The sequence below is a fragment of the Coffea arabica genome, chromosome 1c (genome assembly GCF_036785885.1).
Source record: "Coffea arabica cultivar ET-39 chromosome 1c, Coffea Arabica ET-39 HiFi, whole genome shotgun sequence".
NCBI classification, from domain to species: domain Eukaryota; kingdom Viridiplantae; phylum Streptophyta; class Magnoliopsida; order Gentianales; family Rubiaceae; genus Coffea; species Coffea arabica.
In genome coordinates, this window is record NC_092310.1 from 43,401,066 (window position 1) to 43,419,895 (window position 18,830).

Sequence of the window (18,830 nt, forward strand, 5' to 3'; positions counted from 1 at the left end):
GTAAAAGTAAACAGTGACGTCGTCACTAAATAGTTCTCATTAGTGGCGACTTTAAATAGAGCATTTTTGACAAAAGATCAAGTCGTCAATAAAACACTTCCGGATTGTCGTCACTAATGACAACTATTTAGTGACGACCTGAAATGTCGTCACTAAATAGTTGTCATTAGTGACGACAATCCGGAAGTGTTTTATTGACGAATTGACCTTTTGTCAAAAATGCTCTACTTAAGGTCGTCACTAAAAAGCACCGAAAGCTATTGTATATAACTATTTTACTGACAATAATTGTCGTCACAAATTTAGCTTAGATTTAGTGACAGTCTCTGTTGTGACAAGGAGTTTTTATTTTCTATTTTGTGACAACTTTTTTTTGTCATTAGATAATTTCTCAATAGCTTAATAGTCATAATTTGGCCTGTAATCATTGCTAAATCATTGATTTTAAACAAACCATACAAATAAACATGAACGATTGATAACCAAAAGTATTTGCATTAGATTACATGGTAATAATATAGCATTCTCAAATGCCAAATTCAAGTGTACATTACCCAACTAATGCCTACAAAAATAACATTTGTCCAAAATATCATTGTACATAAGGTACATTTACAAAAGCAATCATAGTTTAAGAAATTGAAGAACATCTAAATGAACCACTCCATGAGCAAAAGGCAATTTTGTCTTCAACATTCTTCAACCATAACCATAGATATCTTCCAAAAGCTAGTATGAATAGCATTTATCTGTCATAAAAGAGTAAAAGAAGTAGGTAAGGGGAGGAGTACAATAATAAAGAACAAGTAATGAGACTTAGATTATTAAGACAAAAATTACAATTCAATAAGAATCTCATATAATTTGGGCCCACATATTACAACACCAGCAAGAAGTTAGAAATCACAGTCCAATCTATACAAACACAACACTGCATAAGCTCAACTAAAGAGCTCTCTAAAACAGTTTTTTTTTTAATTTTCTTTCTTCTTCTTTAAATAGCTCAACTTATTGAACAATTAAATTGGACTCCCACAGTAATTATTGTTTAATCTTTATGCTTTTGGTTGTTTATATATTAAAACACAGAAAGCAATTTATTGTACGAGGTGTGAATACAGGAGGAACTAGCCCTTTTTTATTTTAGGAGTTTATGCTTCATAAATCATGAAGGAAACGATGCCTCTATAGGATTAAACTGTGCAAAGAGAATAAGCTATTTGCCTCACAATGTGAAAGTGAAGACCATCTAAACAGGTGAAACCAATCAAAGTTCACAAACGCCCCCTTTGCATTATATTCATTTCTTTCAAGTCACTACATAGGCAAAAAGAAGATTGCTATCCATGCATGGTCTGTCGCTTGTACTTGGAAATAATATACTTTTACAGATGAACAATCAGATTTTTACCTCTCTATTGATAAACTAACAGCACTATATGCATGATACCTAGATATTTTCCAAAGAATAAGTTCAGATAACAATGATGCATAACATCAGCCCCAAAAAATGTTATTACACAACCATCAGTCCCATAACCATAACCATAAACTACACAACCATAACAAAAAATAGTCCACAATGATGGATAACATCAGCCCCAAAAAATGTTATTACTAGCTATTACCAAAAAACAGTCCACAATGACCACAAGTTACCAAAAACTACACATCAGCCACAACCACAACCATAAACTACACAACCATAACAAAAAACAGTCCACAATGATGCATAACATCAGCCCCAAAAAATGTTGTTACCAGCTATTACCAAAAAACAGTCCACAGTGACCACAAGTTACCAAAAACTACAAATCAGCCATAACCATAACCATAAACTACATAACTATAACAAAAAATAGTCCGCAATGATGCATAACATCAGCCCCAAAAAATGCTATTACCAAAAAACAGTCCACAGTGACCACAAGTTACCCAAAAACAGGTCACATCAGCCCCAAAAAATGCTATTATCAAAAACAGTCCACAATGATGCATAACATCAGCCCCAGAATCAATAAGTTAAAGGATCAGAATAGCAACAATTCACATTAGTATTGTAATTCAATTATTCGTATGAGAAGGATGCATTACCAGCTATTACTACCAGATGCATTTCCATTGCCTTGGTTCTTGGACTGCAATTCTGCTCGTAAAGCCTTAAGGAGTTCCTGCATTTCAAGCTGCTGGTTTTGCATTTCAACTTGTTGATTCTCAAGCCTTTGCATCAGCTGCTGTTGAGATTGGACTTGAACTTCCAATTCAACTGATCGTTTCTCAGCTTGTTCTGCCCTTTTCTTGAATTCTTCTATCTCTGCAAGTTTTTGTGTAATTAAACTAGCCTTGGAGGGTCCACGACCACGTACATATCCAGTTATACGCCCAGTCACCTCAATACAGATGTCTTCTTCGGTTCGATTTACACCACTAGATTGAGCTTCTAGATGTAACTCCTTCATTTTGCTCTACAATCACAGGTTTGCTATTATTGATATATGCATAAGAGACATGAAGCATTGGTATTCAGTTGAAAGTGATATTTTTCTTACTAGTTTTTCAGCTGATGTCTCGTCAACCATAGCATTCTTCTTTCGACTAAAATGTGTCATGTCATAAAGTTCAATTGGTCCAACTGTCCTTCCCTCCTTAGATTCCTATTAGCAAAATAGGTTAAATAACCCAACCACACATCATAAATGAACTACTTTACACATTTACTGATCCGGTCATCCTTATGACGTAAAAATGATTTTGTTCCAGCTGTATGGGCAGTTTGCTGCTTTGATCTGTTCAGCTTATTTCGCTCACTTAAGGCCTACAATTGTCAATTCTATCTCAGATCTAGATAAAAAGCGACATTGGCAAAGTATATAGCAAATTAACAAGTATGTGCTACACATACCTTGAATTCTGGACTACAATAGTAATCGCAAAGGTAAATCCAATCTGATTCTTCGACATATTCTGGTCGACGTGCAAGAGCTTCCTCCTTAGAGCCACATTTTTTGAATAGCATGTGAAAATTATAACGTCGACTTCTATACTGTGAATTTAATTGCTTAATTAAAGCTAGTTTCACATGCTCTCCTCCATCATAAGTGAAACTATTCTGAATTAAAAATAGAAGGACATATCAAAATCAGAAAAAATTAATGGACTAATTTAAATTGCGTCTAGAAAACCAAAAAATACTATGATAGCAGATTCTTACATTAGTAATTCTTAGCAGTTGATCTCTATCATCTTTAGGAAGCTTGCCCCATTTAGGTGCTTTCCACTTGCCATACTTTCGAATAACGCAGCTTGCCTCTGAAATGTATCGCTGAGCACCTTCTCCAACTAGTCTTCCACTTATTTCAGAAACAGTAATGTTCACCTTTTTTCCAGCTTTCTTTTCATTTGATAGTGCAATATTACGCATATATCCTCTTTTTCTTTTCAACGCCACTTGGTCTAGTAGATACAAAGTAAACAAGACCATAAGTGCTAACAATAGCAGCCATGGCAGTAATTAGTTAATTAGAGTAGAATTACACGTAAAATTGACATACCTGAACCGTTTGACTCAAGGTCTTGCATACTTTCAGTTTCATTGCTTTCACAACCAATAGCTTGATTAGATCCAACATGCTGTGAAGTAGGAGTTCTATTAGTTTGCATCCCAGCAGCTTCTTGTGATGTCATTCCATTGCCTGAAGATTTTTCAGTAATCTGTCTACTCTCAGCTTGTATACCTGAATTTCTTGTAGCATTTTCTCTAGCAGAGGATGCACTAGGAATCTATAATCCAGCAATTTAAGCCACCATTATATAGTGACATGTAAAAGTTGAATCAATTGCTTTGTCATAAACCAGTTTATCTAAATGGCAGATTGAAAAAAATAATAACTAACCTCAGATTCATCAAATAGACGGATCCTAGAAGACTTTTTTGTTAATACAGGTTCAGTGACATTGCTTGTCTTGGGAATTGCACTATTTTTTGGTTCACTAGCTTGCTACAATAACATAAGAATGCGCTTATCAATAGTAACTAGTTTAGGATGATAATTGCTAGTTTAGGAAAAAAGAAAATATCTGGAAATGACTCTTATTTCTTTACCTGACAGCTTACATTTTCTTCAGTTTGCTCCACATTTCCTCGCCCAGCATCCCGACTTTGTCGTAAAGTAAATTTTCCCTTTTTCCCCGATCCAGCCATCTATCTACATAATCATATAACGCAAGCACCACCAAAATCGTAAACAACACAAGCAGCCATGACAACATATCATAAACTACAGAAAAAATGCCCAAGAAAAAATTTGATTAAGAAATTCAATGAACAACATTGTTTAATCTGATTCATAGTCATTGATTTGTACAAATTGTTCATTTTCATCCTCAGAATTGAATTGTTGCTCAATTTCCTCATCATTATCAATAAAATTGTCATCCAATTGCCTTGCACGGCTAGCTGACAATTCTATAAAAAACATAGCACCAGCCTCTATCCTTTCTTCAGTTTGCACATCTCCTCTCTTCAAACTGACCAACTCAAGATTTTCTTGTACACCAATCAAATCTTCATGATACTCTTCTTGGTAAGCCTCTTCGTTATCAACCAAATCATCTTCATGCTTCTCAGGAACATCATAAGATGAGCGTGGACTAACTAACTCTACAACATGCCAATTACCTCCAAGCTTCATATCTTGAAGATAGAAAACTTGTTCAGCTTGGGATGCTAATATAAAAGGCTGGTCCGAGTACCATGTTTTTGACATGTTGATGCTAGTGATATTGCTCTGCTTGTCTACTTTGATTCACGAATTATTTCTCAAGTCCCACCAATCACATTTAAACACAACTACTCGATTTTGAGTAAATGAGTATTCAACCTCAACTATATCATTAATTATACCATAGAAGTATGTTTCTTTATCAGCATGATCCCCCTTTACCATAACTCCACTATTTTGTGTCTTTCTTTCTCTTTCCCGAGCCTTAATGTGGAATCTAAATCCATTCACATTATAGCCAGCAAATGTATTGACTCGAAAATCAGGTCCTCTAGCCAAGGACAACAATTCATCAGTATATTCTCCACGTGCATGTGTATACATGACCTACATCAGCCATACCAGATTTTTAATAGTTTACTAAAATAAAAAGTAAAGGAAATTGACAAGTTGTTAACATCTCTTCCAATACTTACACGTTCTTCAAACCACTTTGGAAACTCCGAGTCTAGCCTTTGCTGTACGCTCGATAAATTTTGCTTTTCAAGAATTTGTCTATGCTCCCTAAATTTGTAGTAGTAGAAGTAGTTACATATTCTATCAAATGACTTTAATTACAAGCAATGAAGAACATATTATAGAACACGGCATAGATTTAGCATGAAATATATTATTACCTCATGTAATCATCTACTTCTTCACAATTTTTCAAGATGAACAGGTGTATTCTTTGCAATTCAACCTCACTTAGATAACCAATCAGTGCTGCCCCAAAAGGCCGAGCCAAGCTAGAAAATATAGGTAATTTTCCAGCAGCTTCGTGTTTCTCCATATTTCGTTCCGTTTGATTAAACCTGGTCGGAACATCATGCAAATACCTGGAAATGAATGTAAGACATTCATCATCCAAGTAGCGCTCAGCTATACAGCCTTCAGATCGTGCCCTATTATTCACATAGCCTTTGTATTGACCCATTTTCCTATCCAAAAAAAATTCAGCCCAAGTTGTTAGAAAATAAGAAAATTGGAGGTAAATCAAATAGGCATTATTAAAAATAAGAGGCATGTACCTCTCAAATGGAAACATCCACCGGTATTGGGCTGGTCCAGCAATCTTGGATTCAGTGGGTAAATGGACCATTAAATGGACCATTACATCAAAGAAATTTGGAGGAAAAATTTTCTCAAGTTTGCATAGTATTAAAATAATATTTTTCCAGCATTCCCAGCTCATCTAGATAGAGAGTTCGAGAACAAATTTTTCGAAAAAAATTGCTGATCTCTACTAAAATCTGAGATACATCTTTTGACAGCATTCCTCTAGTTGCTAGTGGAAGAAGTCGTTGTATGAACACATAGTAGTCATGACTCTTCATTCCTAAAAGTTGACACTCCTTGGTCTTCACACACCGAGGAATGTTTGAAGCAAAGCCATCCGGGAACTTGATAGTGCTCAAAAACTGGCAGAAATTCTTTTTCTCTAGGCGTGATAAAGTGTAACATGCAGGTGGCATAACTTTAGATGCGCCACCTCTCGGTTGTAAATGCAACTTTTCCCTTAATCCCATTTCTTTTAAATCCTCCCTAGCCTGCCATGTGTCCTTAGTTCTTGAAGGGATATTCATTAATGTACCTACCAAAGATTCACATACATTCTTGACAATGTGCATAATATCCAAATTATGTCTAATTTTATTGGTACTCCAATATGGAAGTTCAAAGAATATGCTCATCTTCTTCCAATTTGAACTGTTCTGCACGCGTTTTCTTTTCTTCTGTCATTTATTTCTATGTCATCATTCTTATCATCAGATTCAAACCCTTCGCCATGATATATCCACCTAGTATAACTATCAACAATTCCTCGACACAAGTGATTAGCCATGACTTCCTTAGTTTGATCCTCAAAATTATTGCATACTTTGCAAGGACATGGCAGTTTACAATTAGGATCCTTGCCTAGAAAAGCAAACTTAATAAATTCATCAACTCCATCTAAATACTTGGGGTCTAGGTAGTTCTTAATAGCCATCCAACTCCTATCCATATTGTTGCAGCCCTTTATCCTACCATAAAGAATATGACCGCCACATTATATAGAAAACAAATGCAATGTAATACGAACTAAATTTAAACTCCTCAAATACCAGCAATGGGATCCAAGGTGTAAAACACATTTTTAGCAAAAATCAACCATCTCAAGTACAAATGCATTAGTAAGGCAACAAACTAAATAGAATCTGCATCCACAGTATACATGCAAAAGTTTGGCAAACAAAAGATAAAGCCATAACATGAATAATCAATTTCATAGGCTGATTTTGCTAGCTAACAGCACACTACATGGTAAAGGGAAGTTGCCCAACGCAGAAATAATAGAAGAGTAAAGCACAAATATAAAAAGCAAAGCCTGAATAATGGTAAGAAGGAACAGTACCTGAAACTCAGACCACTCAATTGGTTTCCTTTTCCTACCAAGAACAGGAGCTATTTGCAATCTTAGCACCACTCCAGATGCAGCAGTATGTGCCTTTACAAGAACCTCCTTATATCTGGTCTGAAATGCAACTGGGAGAAAACGTCCAGTGCTTTTGTCACCAACCCTGTTTATCAAGAATATCCCCAATTATATGGTAAGCCACTAATGTCTTGTATAATTAGTGGTAGGAATTAAGTCTTTAGATTTAATTCTAGAGAGAGAGAGCGAGACATTAAAGTATGTGAGTTTGATTGAAGCAATAATAATTTCTAGAAGATATTTTCATTTATCTCATGTGTCGGTTCATTTAAGGCTAGGAAACTGATTCGCAGCAGAAATTTATTCACATGTTCAGATGTAAAATAACTCACATAGTCAACTTACTAGAGTTATGTTTTCTTTCTTCTGTTTTCTATTTTAAATGCCATTTTTCCCACCCTGAACCTTGAGATACAACCAGAAAAGTATTGTAAGCACAAATTTTGTTGCCTAAAATAAAAGACAAGAAAATTCGCACAAATATCAAATTGATTAAATCAAATAATAAGCGGGTTACAATCTCTGAAAGTTCTTGAATCAAAGAAATTAATCCCCTGATTCTTTTCTTCGAGTAGCTTCAATTGAAGAGCCGAAAAGACTTGTTCCCCAATCGAAAGGGTGTTTCCTACAATTTTGGCGTAGAAAATAATTGATTTGATGATGGCGTCAAACACTTGGAACTTCAAGTCTTCAACACCGATAGCCGAATGATTTGTTTGACTTGATTTGGACTTGGATTTGAGGAAGAAAACTCTTGAGATAATTTGACAGAGTTTCTCCGAAAGTTAGGAATTTTTTCATGTCTTTGCCTTAAGGGAAGACCTCTATTTATAGCCAAAATATGTAGGTTAGGTCTTCAAGAAAACCCTTAGAATTTTGGATTACTTGTTACCCAAGAAATCCATTTAACTTGGGCTTAAATAATGGGCCAACCCAAATAGTCCACTGTGAATGAATAAATCAATTAATTCACTCCAACTTAAGCGGACATTATGGATTTAATTTGATTTAATAGCCCATATAATATTGGCCCAATTTGCCAGTCCAAAACATAATGGACTTCTATCAAATTTAATTTAATTTAATCAAGATCAATTCAATTTATTTAATCTTGACCAAATGAATTAAATAGATTTTCTTTGTCTACAAATGCCCCCACTTCAAGACTCAATTGAAAGCTTGCTTGTCAAAGATTGAAATTGAGACTTGAAGTATTTGATTATGACTTTTTTTTTTTTAATATAAGAGAAAGGCCTGGACCATTCCCTTTATATAAGAGGCTCACTAAGTGATTAATTCAATGTGTGGTCTACGGCTAAGTGCAATGCGCAGGATCATTCCCCAATTGATTACAATGAATTTGTTCCTTGCAATTAGTCTCGTGCACTTGGAACCTTTTATGACCATTGCATCACCTAAACATTTAATAACCAAAGCATGGCCACTCAATCGGAACGCCTTGACAATTGGCAATTGTTTTCTATCTTCTCGCTGTCCATTTCTTTTTCTTGGACAATCCATTTCTTTTTCTTGGACAATGAGAATTCTTACTGGCCCTTTTTTTTTCTTTGGTAGGGGACTTTTGGAAACGACCAGATCTTGTCTCCCTTTGTTACCACTTTGCCTGATGTCAACAAATCCGATATTGCCAAATCTTGAATGAAGTATCAGTAGGAAGCTTAACATTCCAATTATTATAAGCAGTCACATACACAAACTTCCTTATGTTTCAAGCATAGTTGCTTTTGGAAGTTGAACCCGAGGTGCTAAAATTGTAGTTGCATCATTACATTGCTTTGGTAATTGCCAAAGCAGTGGTGTTGTCCGAATGATGGCCTTATTGTATCTTAGAATTCCAAATATCCCAAGACACCAATCACGGACCTTTAGGCAACTAAGCTTCTAGGCAATTGTTCGGTCAAACATGTATTGCTTCACTTGCTAAACTCACGTAATTGCTTATGGTAGCCGGCAATATATTGAAGTAAGAAATGGAAACATCCAATTGGGTATCACCCTTCTACTGCAATTTGGTTTCAAGCTTGCACTTGGAAAATTTTCTATGACCACGGCACCGCTTAATCAAACATAGCCACCACATTATTCAGTGGAAACTTCCCATTGAATAATTATCATGGAGCTTACACCTTAGACAGCCGAACATGTTAACTTTCACCACCTTGCATGAGGTTTCAAACCAGGAAGCAAAATCGATGGCTGCCGAATCCTATTCACAAGCAAATTGGAATTGATTTCTTAAACTTGATTTAAGAAAGTACCATTGCCGAAACTTGTAGCTTCCAAATTGGAATTGATTTCTTAAGCTTGATTTAAGAAGCACAATTGCCGAAACTTGTAGCTTCCAATTGATTCATGTATAGAATCATACTGCCGTGGCTTCAATGCTTTAAAGAGACAGGAGCCCATTTTCCCTTTTGACTTGCAATTGATTCCAAGAGAATTAGAAACATACCACCTTCAATTATTTCCAAATTGAGTATTGCCGAATTCATTGAGCACTTGCAATGATTGGTAATTGGGCAAGTGCCTGCCGAATTGAGTACTGCCGAATTCATTTGGAATTGAGCAAAATTCATTGAGCACTGCCGAATTCATTGAGCACTTGCAATGAATTGGTAATTGCCAAAACCAATTCTACCAAGTTGAGCACCTCAGAAAAGCAGAAGTAATGCTTCTCTTCCTAAGATTACTCAAATGTTTAAAGTAACCGGCAATGCTTTGAAATAAGGAATGGAAATGTCCAATGGGGTATCACTGCAACAAGTTGACTATTGCCAAAATAAACAACTGGACACTTCTAACTCTCGGAACCGAATTTGTCATGTCACAATGTCCGATCCTTGCAACTCCCAAATGAACTGTGACTTCCTTTTTGTTTTATTATTGTATGGCTTGAGCTCTATAAAAGAAACCCATGGGATCCCTTACGGCTTCAAGTACAGCTAAACAATAAGATCCCTTACAGTTTGAGCTGTCTAATTGCTCCTTGCGACTTCGAACACAGCTAAACAAATTGTAGCATCGTGGGGAGAGAACAAACCAGAAAAATTCTTGACACCACCGAGGTAATCATCGAGCCTCCTTTTAGTCTTGATTTCCAGCCTTTTTTTTTTTTTTTGATTAACACTCGCACAATGTTTGCCAAATGGGCTATACATATATATATATATATATATTTTACCACATAGTATCAAGGGATCTAAGATTTTTTTTTTTAACTCGATAGACATATCGCATGTCACTGCTGCAAATTTGATTCTTGTGCACCTTTTATTGCTGAAAAATTGCATGTGTTCTTCAAGTAGCTCAATTACTTGCCAAATAACTCCAACAAAACTTAGCGAGCACAGATTAATTATTGAACCTAGGGCCAAGACCACTTTAAACTTCGGTTGTTACTTTGCAAAGTATACCCATTTTCTTTCCATTGTTGCACACCATAGCCCTCTCGATCCACGCAAACTCCACAGTGTTTCTTCATTTACATTGCAATTGAAGTTATTTCCATGTAATTTTCCACTGATGCTAATTGGTTAGGGCAACACACATGCCACATGCCGCGTCTTTTTCTTGAGTGTCTGTTCTTACGAAGCAAGGCAAGATTTGTCGTTGATGGTTTTTCTTCCTTCTCCTTTTTTTTTCTTTTTTTTTTTGACTTCGTGTGATAAGAAGGAAACATCACCCACCGCGGTGACTAAATAATGCCGTACTTGATATTAAAGATAATCATGGCCCACCATAAGAACTTGTCCTGCCATTGCATGCCACACGTCACTTTTTTTTTTTTCAAACAAAATTATGGCTAAAATTTTTTTTTTCTGCAGCTGACGTTGGCATAGCTTGTTTGAAGCAAATTGACGTTCCAGTTGTGTCCACAATTTTAGGTCCATAGCTCTTGGAGTTCAAAACGCTAAGGTAATTCACATACCTTATGGCTTTTATTTCTTGTCAATGCCAATTTTTTTTTTTTTGATATGAAAAGAGGATCCTTTGCGACAACACACACGGTGGACCCTCAATTTGAAGAAGGTGCAACTGCAAACTCCCACGAGAGCCATATTATGGCTTGAGGAGTACATGAAGAAGGTGCGACTAAGATTTGAAGAAGGTGCAACCGCAAACTCCCACGAAAGCCATATTATGACTTGAGGAGTACATGAAGAGGATGGCATAGCCAAAATTTGAAGAAGGCGCAACTGCAAACTCCCACGAGAGCCTATTATGGCTTGAGGAGTACATGAAGGAGATGGTGCAGCCAAAATTTGAAGAAGGTGCAACCGCAAACTCCCACGAAAGCCTATTATGGCTTGAGAAGTACATGAAGGAGACACGATTACCCACTTCAATAAAAACTCACTCAAAATTCAAGAAGCCTTTTACTGTTTTCGACCATGTCATTTTAACCAAACTTTCCTTTTTTCTTGCTTTTGTTGCAGGTTAGTCTTAATACAATGGTGGTATTCAAGGAAGTCACATCTTCAAACGAAAAGTATCTCCTTATCGCTGACAGTGATGGTGACTCTGGTGACAAAGGAACGAAATTATTGGTGCATCCCCCCATACAAGGAACTTACTCTGGTAAGTGGCCTTCTCACCAGTACCCAGAATTAAAGGACTGGTCACTTGAACTTTCTCAGGATGACGGCACGAAAGTCCACTCCTTGAGATCCCTTATTCACAGTAAGGAGCCAAGGACAACTCCCTTTCAGACCATTGGCAGGCGGATCATAGACGGAGATGCACACTGGGGTCTTTCCTTGAGACTCAATGGTGCATTTGGTTACATTGAAAATTACTGGGAGTGGTTGGAGGATATTCTCGGCAGAAGCAAACAAGTGCTCCGTGAAAATTACTTGTTTGACGCCTTATATGCTTCACTTTTCACATATGACAGGAATCCCCATGTACTTAGGGCATTCTGCGAGGCGTGGTGTTCGGATACTAATACCTTGCATACATCTGTCGGGGAATTGTCTCTCTCACTTTGGGACTTGCACAAGTTAGAAGGACTTCCAATCATCGGGGGTATCTATGAAGAGGTAATTCCATGCGCAGAGGAGTTGACTGGAGTAAATGAAAAGAAATTAAGGCATATTCCACAAAGCTGTGAGTATTTGTTCGCAGCCTTACATCATCTTCAACATGGAGAATCCAACAAAGCTGGAGTTTCTGCTGCCCAATGGATTAAGTTCTGATTTAAAGGCAAAAGCAGGTACTCAAAGCCAAAGCAGAGAAGGATAAAGAGGGCATCTCGTGCTCAAGCGACCCAAAATCCGGATGGCGAAATTGGACAACCACGCAAATTTTCAAGTCAAGACAATGGCGTATTTGACACCATCGGAGTTAAATTTCACTTGCGGGAAGAGACCTATCTTGCAGCATTTATATCTTGTTGGCTCTGTGTCTTTGCTTTACCTGATGAGGACCTCCATTATATTAGACCATTTACTTTTAAAATGGCTAGTATGATGGCTGCCGGTCGTAAGACTTGCCTTGCTGTTCCTGTCCTGCTAAACATATACCGTGGGCTTGATAAAATTTCAAACTCAGCTACCCCAGGGTGTGCACGCGCGGCTTTTCTGGTGCACTATGTATATGCTTGGTTAGCGAGTTATTTCTCCACCCATTATTCGACTCCAAATACCATGCCTGGACCTACCATGACCAACTTTTCTGGAGAGGGTGGTGCACAATATTTTGATGAAAATAGTGCTCGCGACCTCATTCATCAGGGAGACAAAGCAACTTGGGGAATCACTTCTCTTGTGAAGAATCGCAATGAACTTTTTATTGACAATAGCAAATTAGCGAATCTCGAACTAAGCTATTTTGTAAGCGCCTGCTCAAATTATTTAGTTTCGCATGCTGAAGGGGATTTTCTTGTTAAGCCATACAGTCCATACAGATTCGCGCGACAATTCGAATTTTATCAAGTTTCTCAACAGGAACTCGGAGCAGATGTTCATTCCACAAGTCATGACTTGAGTCGAATACTCTGGCGCACTGCCATTCGCAGTAAAACAGAGTCAAAGGTACTTTTTCCTAATTATCCCTTGAATGCTAGCAAACACACATCTTCAGGCTTTCAAACATGGTGGGTTATGGTGCATGATGATCATCTCCTCAAAGGGCGTGATGCTTTGATTAAGAGTGTCCAATCAAATGGGGATCAGAAGAAATTGAAAGGGAAGGAACTTGCAAACCTGAACAATCCTTCCAAGGTTGACAATAGTCTTGAGATGAAGCAAAAGACTATAAGAAGTGAGAAGAAAACTTTGAAGAGTTTAAACAAGACTAATACCCCTGAGAACCTTACTCCTAATGAAGAATTTTCGAAGGGTATTTCATTTCATTTTCCTTCAAATATTATGAAAGTTATTGATCATGATTCTTGCAGTTCACATGAGAAGAAGCGGAACGAGCCTTTTAATGAGGAGGATGAGCAATCCACCAGTACGGATCAGCATTGGAAACGCAAGAAGTCCAAGGTAATGACTCTCCCCTTGGATGATATTGGTTTAGATCCTAAAGAACTCTTTAAAGACATTCCGGATATATCTGTGCCTGGTATAAGCCGTGCCAATATTGTAAGGACTCTCCTTGCCTTCTTTAATCTATCATTTGAAATTTGCTTATTAATTCATATTCATGATTTGTCTCACAACACTTTCCCTATAGTTGGATGATCAAGACTTGATTTTCATTGATGATGGAGAACCAAGTCAAGTATCAGTTGAAGGACCTACTGCATTTGAACTTTTAGCCAAACAAGTGGTTGGTTCTACCCAACAAAAGGGTGTTAGTGAGAACTCCAAAAAGGCAGTAGATGATGAAAATGTGACTCAGCAAATCATGGCACAGAAGGCGGAGCATATGACTCCATCGGCCAAAAGGAAACTCAAAGTTTTTGATCCACCATCGTACCTCGAGTATCTGAATTTTGCCCCCAAAATGTGATAACATGCCGTCGAGACTACATCCAAATGTTGTGGAATAACTTGAGGGTGATGATCTCTCAAACAGCCTTGGAGCGCATGCCAGCTCTTGAAATGAAAGCCAACGAGATCATGGAGGAAATGCAAAGTTTCAATGCCACGGATATCTCAAATTTGCAAGGTCTTTTAAATGTTTTCTTTGCAAATGCAGCTCGTTACGTTGCAGTGAAATCTTCTCTCTCAAATAAAATTTCAGCTGAATCATATGATGAGTTGCTTTCTACGGCCACCCAACATCTTAGAGACGCTCAGAGTAAGGAGAGACAATAGGCGGAGAAGATCTCAACACACATGTTGAAGCTTAAGGAGATCGATCGCGAGGAAGTAGAGTTGAGGAAGCGACTTGATTTCTTGGATACTCACAGGAATGAGACACTTTCACTGTTACGAGAAGAGCAAGATGATCCTACCCGAGTGCAAGGCGTGATGGTCGACTTACAAAACGAAGTTCGAAAGATTGAGAATTCCCCGCCCCTACTTGCTGAGAAGAGTCAAACTTTGGACAAGATGCAAGCATTACTTGAAAACAACCGAAAGGAGCTGTCGTCATTTGAATTCTAGGAATAGTTGCCATTTTTTATTTTGTTTCAAATTTCATCTCTTGTTAATTACTCAAAGCGTGCAGCAATGAGTACAAGCACTTTATAATGAAACTTTTTTTTCTTTTCATTACATTCTTGCAGACGTCCTCGTCTTTACTTGCTTTTTCGATAGCCACCATTTTAGGCTATCAACCGTAGTATGAACAATTCTATCTTTGTATAATTTTGATCACACTTGAAAAGATAATTATCCAAATAATTTGGTAATCTGAATAATATACTCTCAAGTATATGTCACAAAATATTGTCTTAAAGATGAACGTTCTTTTTTTTTTTATCAAAAGAATCATCCGGACAAAGACTTTAGTTTTATAGGGTTGTAACTGAACTTAGAAGTTGTCCTCTAAGTTGCCTACGTATCCCAAAAGGGAATCAAGTCACACGTAGTTCCTACCGTTCACAGTTTAAACTCTTGCGGGTCAGGAATATCCTTTTGTTTATCACCTTAGATTTGGTGGAGTGTTTCAGCAGTTTAACCACGTGCTACACCATTGGTGGTTGTTATCCACAGTTTTAGCTCATGCGGGTCTGGAGTAACACGCAGTTTAGACTCATGCGTCATGGAGTGCTTCACTTTTTTTTTTTATGGCATGTATAGCTTCACGAATTTCCCATTTACAGGACCAACTTTTACGCCATCTTTGTCCACCAATTTATACGCGCCATTCGTGTAGACTTCTCGAACAATGTATGACCCATCCCATTTAGAGACGAATTTGTCTTTAGTGCGATGAGTTATAACTATTGGCCTTCGAACGGCAAGTACCATGTCTCCGACTTGAAAGGAGCAACGCCGAACTTTCTTATTGAAAGCTCTAGAGATACGGGCTTGATAGCATTCCAAATTTTGTTAGGCCTCCAATCTCTTTTCCTCCAAAACTTCCAATTCTTCAAGGCGCAGGCGAACATTTTCTTCCTCCGTGAGCCCTTCTTGGATAGCAATTCTCAAAGAAGGAATTTGTTGCTCAAGGGGTAGAACAGCTTCTACACCATAGACTAAGGCATATGGTGTGGCTTGCGTTGGAGTTCGATATGTGGTGCGGTAAGCCCAAAGAGTTTTGCCTATCCTTTCGTGCCAATCTTTCTTTGATTTGGCCACCACTTTCTTCAACAAGCTGCACAAAATTTTGTTGAATGCCTCGGCGAGACCATTGGCTGGGGCATTATACATGGAGGACTTGCATTGCTTGAGATTAAATTTTTCACATAATTTATCCATCAAGCTATTGGAGAAGGATTTTCCATTATCGGTGATAATGTACCGTGGAACCCCATATCGGTAAATAATATTCACACGAATAAAATTCACCACATCTTCCTTTCTAACTTGCTTGAGCGGTATGGTTTCAGCCCACTTAGAAAAGTAGTCGGTCGCAACTAATATATATATAAGTGTTGACCGGACGACTTTGGTAATGGCCTTACAACATCAAGGCCCCAAGCATCAAAAGGCCAAGAAGCAACAGTCGGGTGTAACGGCTCAGGTGGTTGATGAATGTAATTTGCATGAAACTGGCAAGTTTGACATTTTTGAGCATATTCTATGCAATCTTTGACCATAGTAGACCAATAGTAGCCCATCCTTTTAATCCAAAAATGCAACTTGGAACCGGATTGGTGAGCTCCACATATTCCAGAATGTGCCTCGTGCATCACCCGATATGCCTCGTCTTCGCTCAGACAGTGCAACAGTACACTTTCAAATGATTTTCGGTACAGTGTGTCCTTGTACAAGATAAAATGAGGGGCACGGCGACGGATGTCAGTTCTTCTACGTTGGTCCTCAGGTAATTTTTGATACTTGAGATAATGAACGAGGGGTTGTCTCCAATCTTCTTTGTCAATTTCATAGGTTGAGACCACATGAGCGTCGCCTCCTTCAATACCTTCATCATCAATTAGTGATGGGACTACCCACTTTTGGCATACACGAACTTGTATCTCATGATCCGACATTGCAAGTGAAGAGGCTAGCACAGCTAATGCATCAGCTTGCTTATTTTCTTTTCTAGGAATCTGCTTAATACTTGCACCTCCAAGCCGCTTTATAAGTTGCGTTGCATATTTGTGATACGGAATTAATTCGGATTTTTTGACTTCATAACTCCCCAAGAGTTGGTTGACCACCAATAGAGAATCACCATAGATTTGAATGTCCAACTGTTCCATGTCGACAGCTATTTCAAATCCGAGTATGAGAGCTTGGTACTCAACGACATTGTTTGAACAATGTTGATTTAGAGTAAAGGAGTATAGCAATATCCCCCCATCAGGAGTTATGAATACAATCCCTGCTCCAGCTCCATGACGATGAGCCGCACCATCAAAATACATCTTCCATGGTGGACGAATCTCAATAAGGAGCACATCCTCATCTGGTAGGTCATCACTTAGTTCCCATTCAGCAGGTATCGGGTGATTAGCAAGAAAATTTGCCAGAACTTGTCCTTTCACAGCTTTTTGAGGCACATAAATAATTTCAAACTGTTGTAGTTGAAGATACCATCTAGCTAGACGGTCGGACAGTACTGGCCTGCTCATCACATATTTTATGGGATTCGCCCTAGAAATGAGTCTCACACTATGCGCTTGAAAGTAGTGTTTTAACTTCTGTATTGCAAAAATAAGGGCTAAACACAACTTTTCAATTGGCGAGTAGTTCAGTTCGTTGGGGGTCATTATTCTGCTTAAATAATAAAGGACAACCTCCTTTCCTTCATTATTTTCTTGAGCGAGCAATGCCCCCACTGACAGTTCTTGGGTAGCAATATAAAGGAGTAATGGCTTTCCATGAATAGGTGCAGCCAACACAGGTGCTTTCATAAGATAAGACTTAATGCTATTGAATGCATTACTACATGCCTCATCCCATTGAAATGGCACATCTTTCTTCATCAACGACTAAATTGTTGACACCTTCCTGCTAAATTTGAGATAAATCTCCTCAGATAAACTAATCGCCCTTGAAGACTTTTCAATTCATGAATGTTACGAGATTCAGGCATCCTCAATATAGCATCAATTTTGGCTTGATCAATTTCAATACCTCGATGGCGAACCACAAAACCAAGAAATTTCCCCGACGTGACTCCAAATGCACACTTGAGAGGGTTCATTTTAAGTTGATACCTTCTCAACCGATCAAATACTTGTCTTAAGTCCTCCAAGTGACTACTTCTTTTCTTTGATTTAATAACTAAATCATCCACATAACACTCGATGTTTTTATGAAGCATGTCATCAAAGATATTTTGCATTGCTCTTTGATATGTGGCTCCAGCATTTTTGAGACTAAAGGGCATCACTTTATAACAATAAATACCCTTAGGAGTACGAAATGCAGTGAGCTCCTCATCCTCAGGTGCCAATCGAATTTGATTATATCCAGAAGAGCCATCCATAAATGATAGCACTTCATGCCCTGTAGTTGCATCAATCATGAGTTCAGTGATTGGTAAAGGAAATTCGTCTTTGGGACAAGCATTGTTAACATTCCTGAAATCGACGCAGATGCGAATTTGTCCATTCTTTTTTCGCACAGGCACGATACTCGAAATTCATGTGGGATGTTTAACTTCACGAATAAACCCGGCTTCAATGAGTTTATTGACTTCAATTTCGATTAACGGAATCAAATCAGGTCTAAATCGCAGTTGTGCTTGCTTCACAGGTCGAACTCCGTTTTTAACAGCCAAATGGTGGACGGCCACTTTTGGGTCTAAACCCGGCATTTTTGTATAAGTCCATGCAAAAACATCTTGATACTCCCGCAAGAGTTCAATATATGCCTTCTCTTCATCAGGACTCAGTGAAGCACTTATATATATTGGATGTGGGTCCTCTGAAGTACCAAGATTGATCTCCTTTAGGTCATCCACAGTGGCCTTAATACCTTCCTCCAATTCAGGTGGAGCGTCTTCAGCATCTTCTTCTTCTTCAGGCGAGTCACCGTCGATTATGGTTATATGATTGC

The 18,830-nt window shown here is 38.0% G+C and overlaps 3 protein-coding genes and 1 long non-coding RNA gene across 4 annotated transcripts; all 4 read right to left on the minus strand.

Moving 5' to 3' along the window:
- Positions 1–592: 592 nt before the first annotated feature.
- LOC140006526 (uncharacterized) lies at positions 593–4,320 on the minus strand. The gene is made up of 4 exons (XM_072048547.1): positions 4,103–4,320; positions 3,894–3,998; positions 3,552–3,780; positions 593–749 (listed from the first exon to the last, which is right to left on the minus strand). Exons 1-4 carry the CDS (start codon positions 4,199–4,201, stop codon positions 730–732), a joined length of 453 nt encoding a protein of 150 aa, XP_071904648.1. The 5' UTR covers positions 4,202–4,320; the 3' UTR covers positions 593–729.
- On the minus strand, positions 2,556–3,437 carry LOC140006524 (uncharacterized). Its single transcript, XM_072048544.1, has 3 exons — positions 3,212–3,437; positions 2,903–3,109; positions 2,556–2,815 (listed from the first exon to the last, which is right to left on the minus strand). Exons 1-3 carry the CDS (start codon positions 3,419–3,421, stop codon positions 2,702–2,704), a joined length of 531 nt encoding a protein of 176 aa, XP_071904645.1. The 5' UTR covers positions 3,422–3,437; the 3' UTR covers positions 2,556–2,701.
- An 864-nt stretch (positions 4,321–5,184) lies between the features above and the next one.
- On the minus strand, positions 5,185–6,727 carry LOC140006529 (uncharacterized). Its single transcript, XR_011814191.1, has 3 exons — positions 5,792–6,727; positions 5,399–5,701; positions 5,185–5,285 (listed from the first exon to the last, which is right to left on the minus strand). It is a non-coding gene; the product is annotated as an uncharacterized lncRNA (long non-coding RNA).
- Positions 6,728–15,707: 8,980 nt separating this feature from the next.
- On the minus strand, positions 15,708–17,752 carry LOC140005378 (uncharacterized). The gene is made up of 2 exons (XM_072046286.1): positions 16,283–17,752; positions 15,708–16,043 (listed from the first exon to the last, which is right to left on the minus strand). Exons 1-2 carry the CDS (start codon positions 17,750–17,752, stop codon positions 15,708–15,710), a joined length of 1,806 nt encoding a protein of 601 aa, XP_071902387.1.
- Positions 17,753–18,830: the final 1,078 nt, after the last annotated feature.

What these genes read in the sequence shown, in the direction of transcription:
- LOC140006524 (XM_072048544.1), bottom strand. Translation starts at nt 3,421, where the DNA reads ATGCGTAATATTGCACTATCAAATGAAAAGAAAGCTGGAAAAAAGGTG. An exon ending in AACTGCTAAGAATTACTAAT is followed by an intron (nt 3,110 to 3,211) that starts GTAAGAATCTGC and finishes TTTTTAATTCAG; the next exon opens with AATAGTTTCACTTATGATGG. An exon ending in ATTGTAGTCCAGAATTCAAG is followed by an intron (nt 2,816 to 2,902) that starts GTATGTGTAGCA and finishes TGACAATTGTAG; the next exon opens with GCCTTAAGTGAGCGAAATAA.
- LOC140005378 (XM_072046286.1), bottom strand. Translation starts at nt 17,752, where the DNA reads ATGAAGAAAGATGTGCCATTTCAATGGGATGAGGCATGTAGTAATGCA. An exon ending in ATGCTTGGGGCCTTGATGTT is followed by an intron (nt 16,044 to 16,282) that starts GTAAGGCCATTA and finishes TTTAATCTCAAG; the next exon opens with CAATGCAAGTCCTCCATGTA.
- LOC140006526 (XM_072048547.1), bottom strand. Translation starts at nt 4,201, where the DNA reads ATGGCTGGATCGGGGAAAAAGGGAAAATTTACTTTACGACAAAGTCGG. An exon ending in AAGAAAATGTAAGCTGTCAG is followed by an intron (nt 3,999 to 4,102) that starts GTAAAGAAATAA and finishes ATGTTATTGTAG; the next exon opens with CAAGCTAGTGAACCAAAAAA. An exon ending in GTCTATTTGATGAATCTGAG is followed by an intron (nt 3,781 to 3,893) that starts GTTAGTTATTAT and finishes GCTGGATTATAG; the next exon opens with ATTCCTAGTGCATCCTCTGC.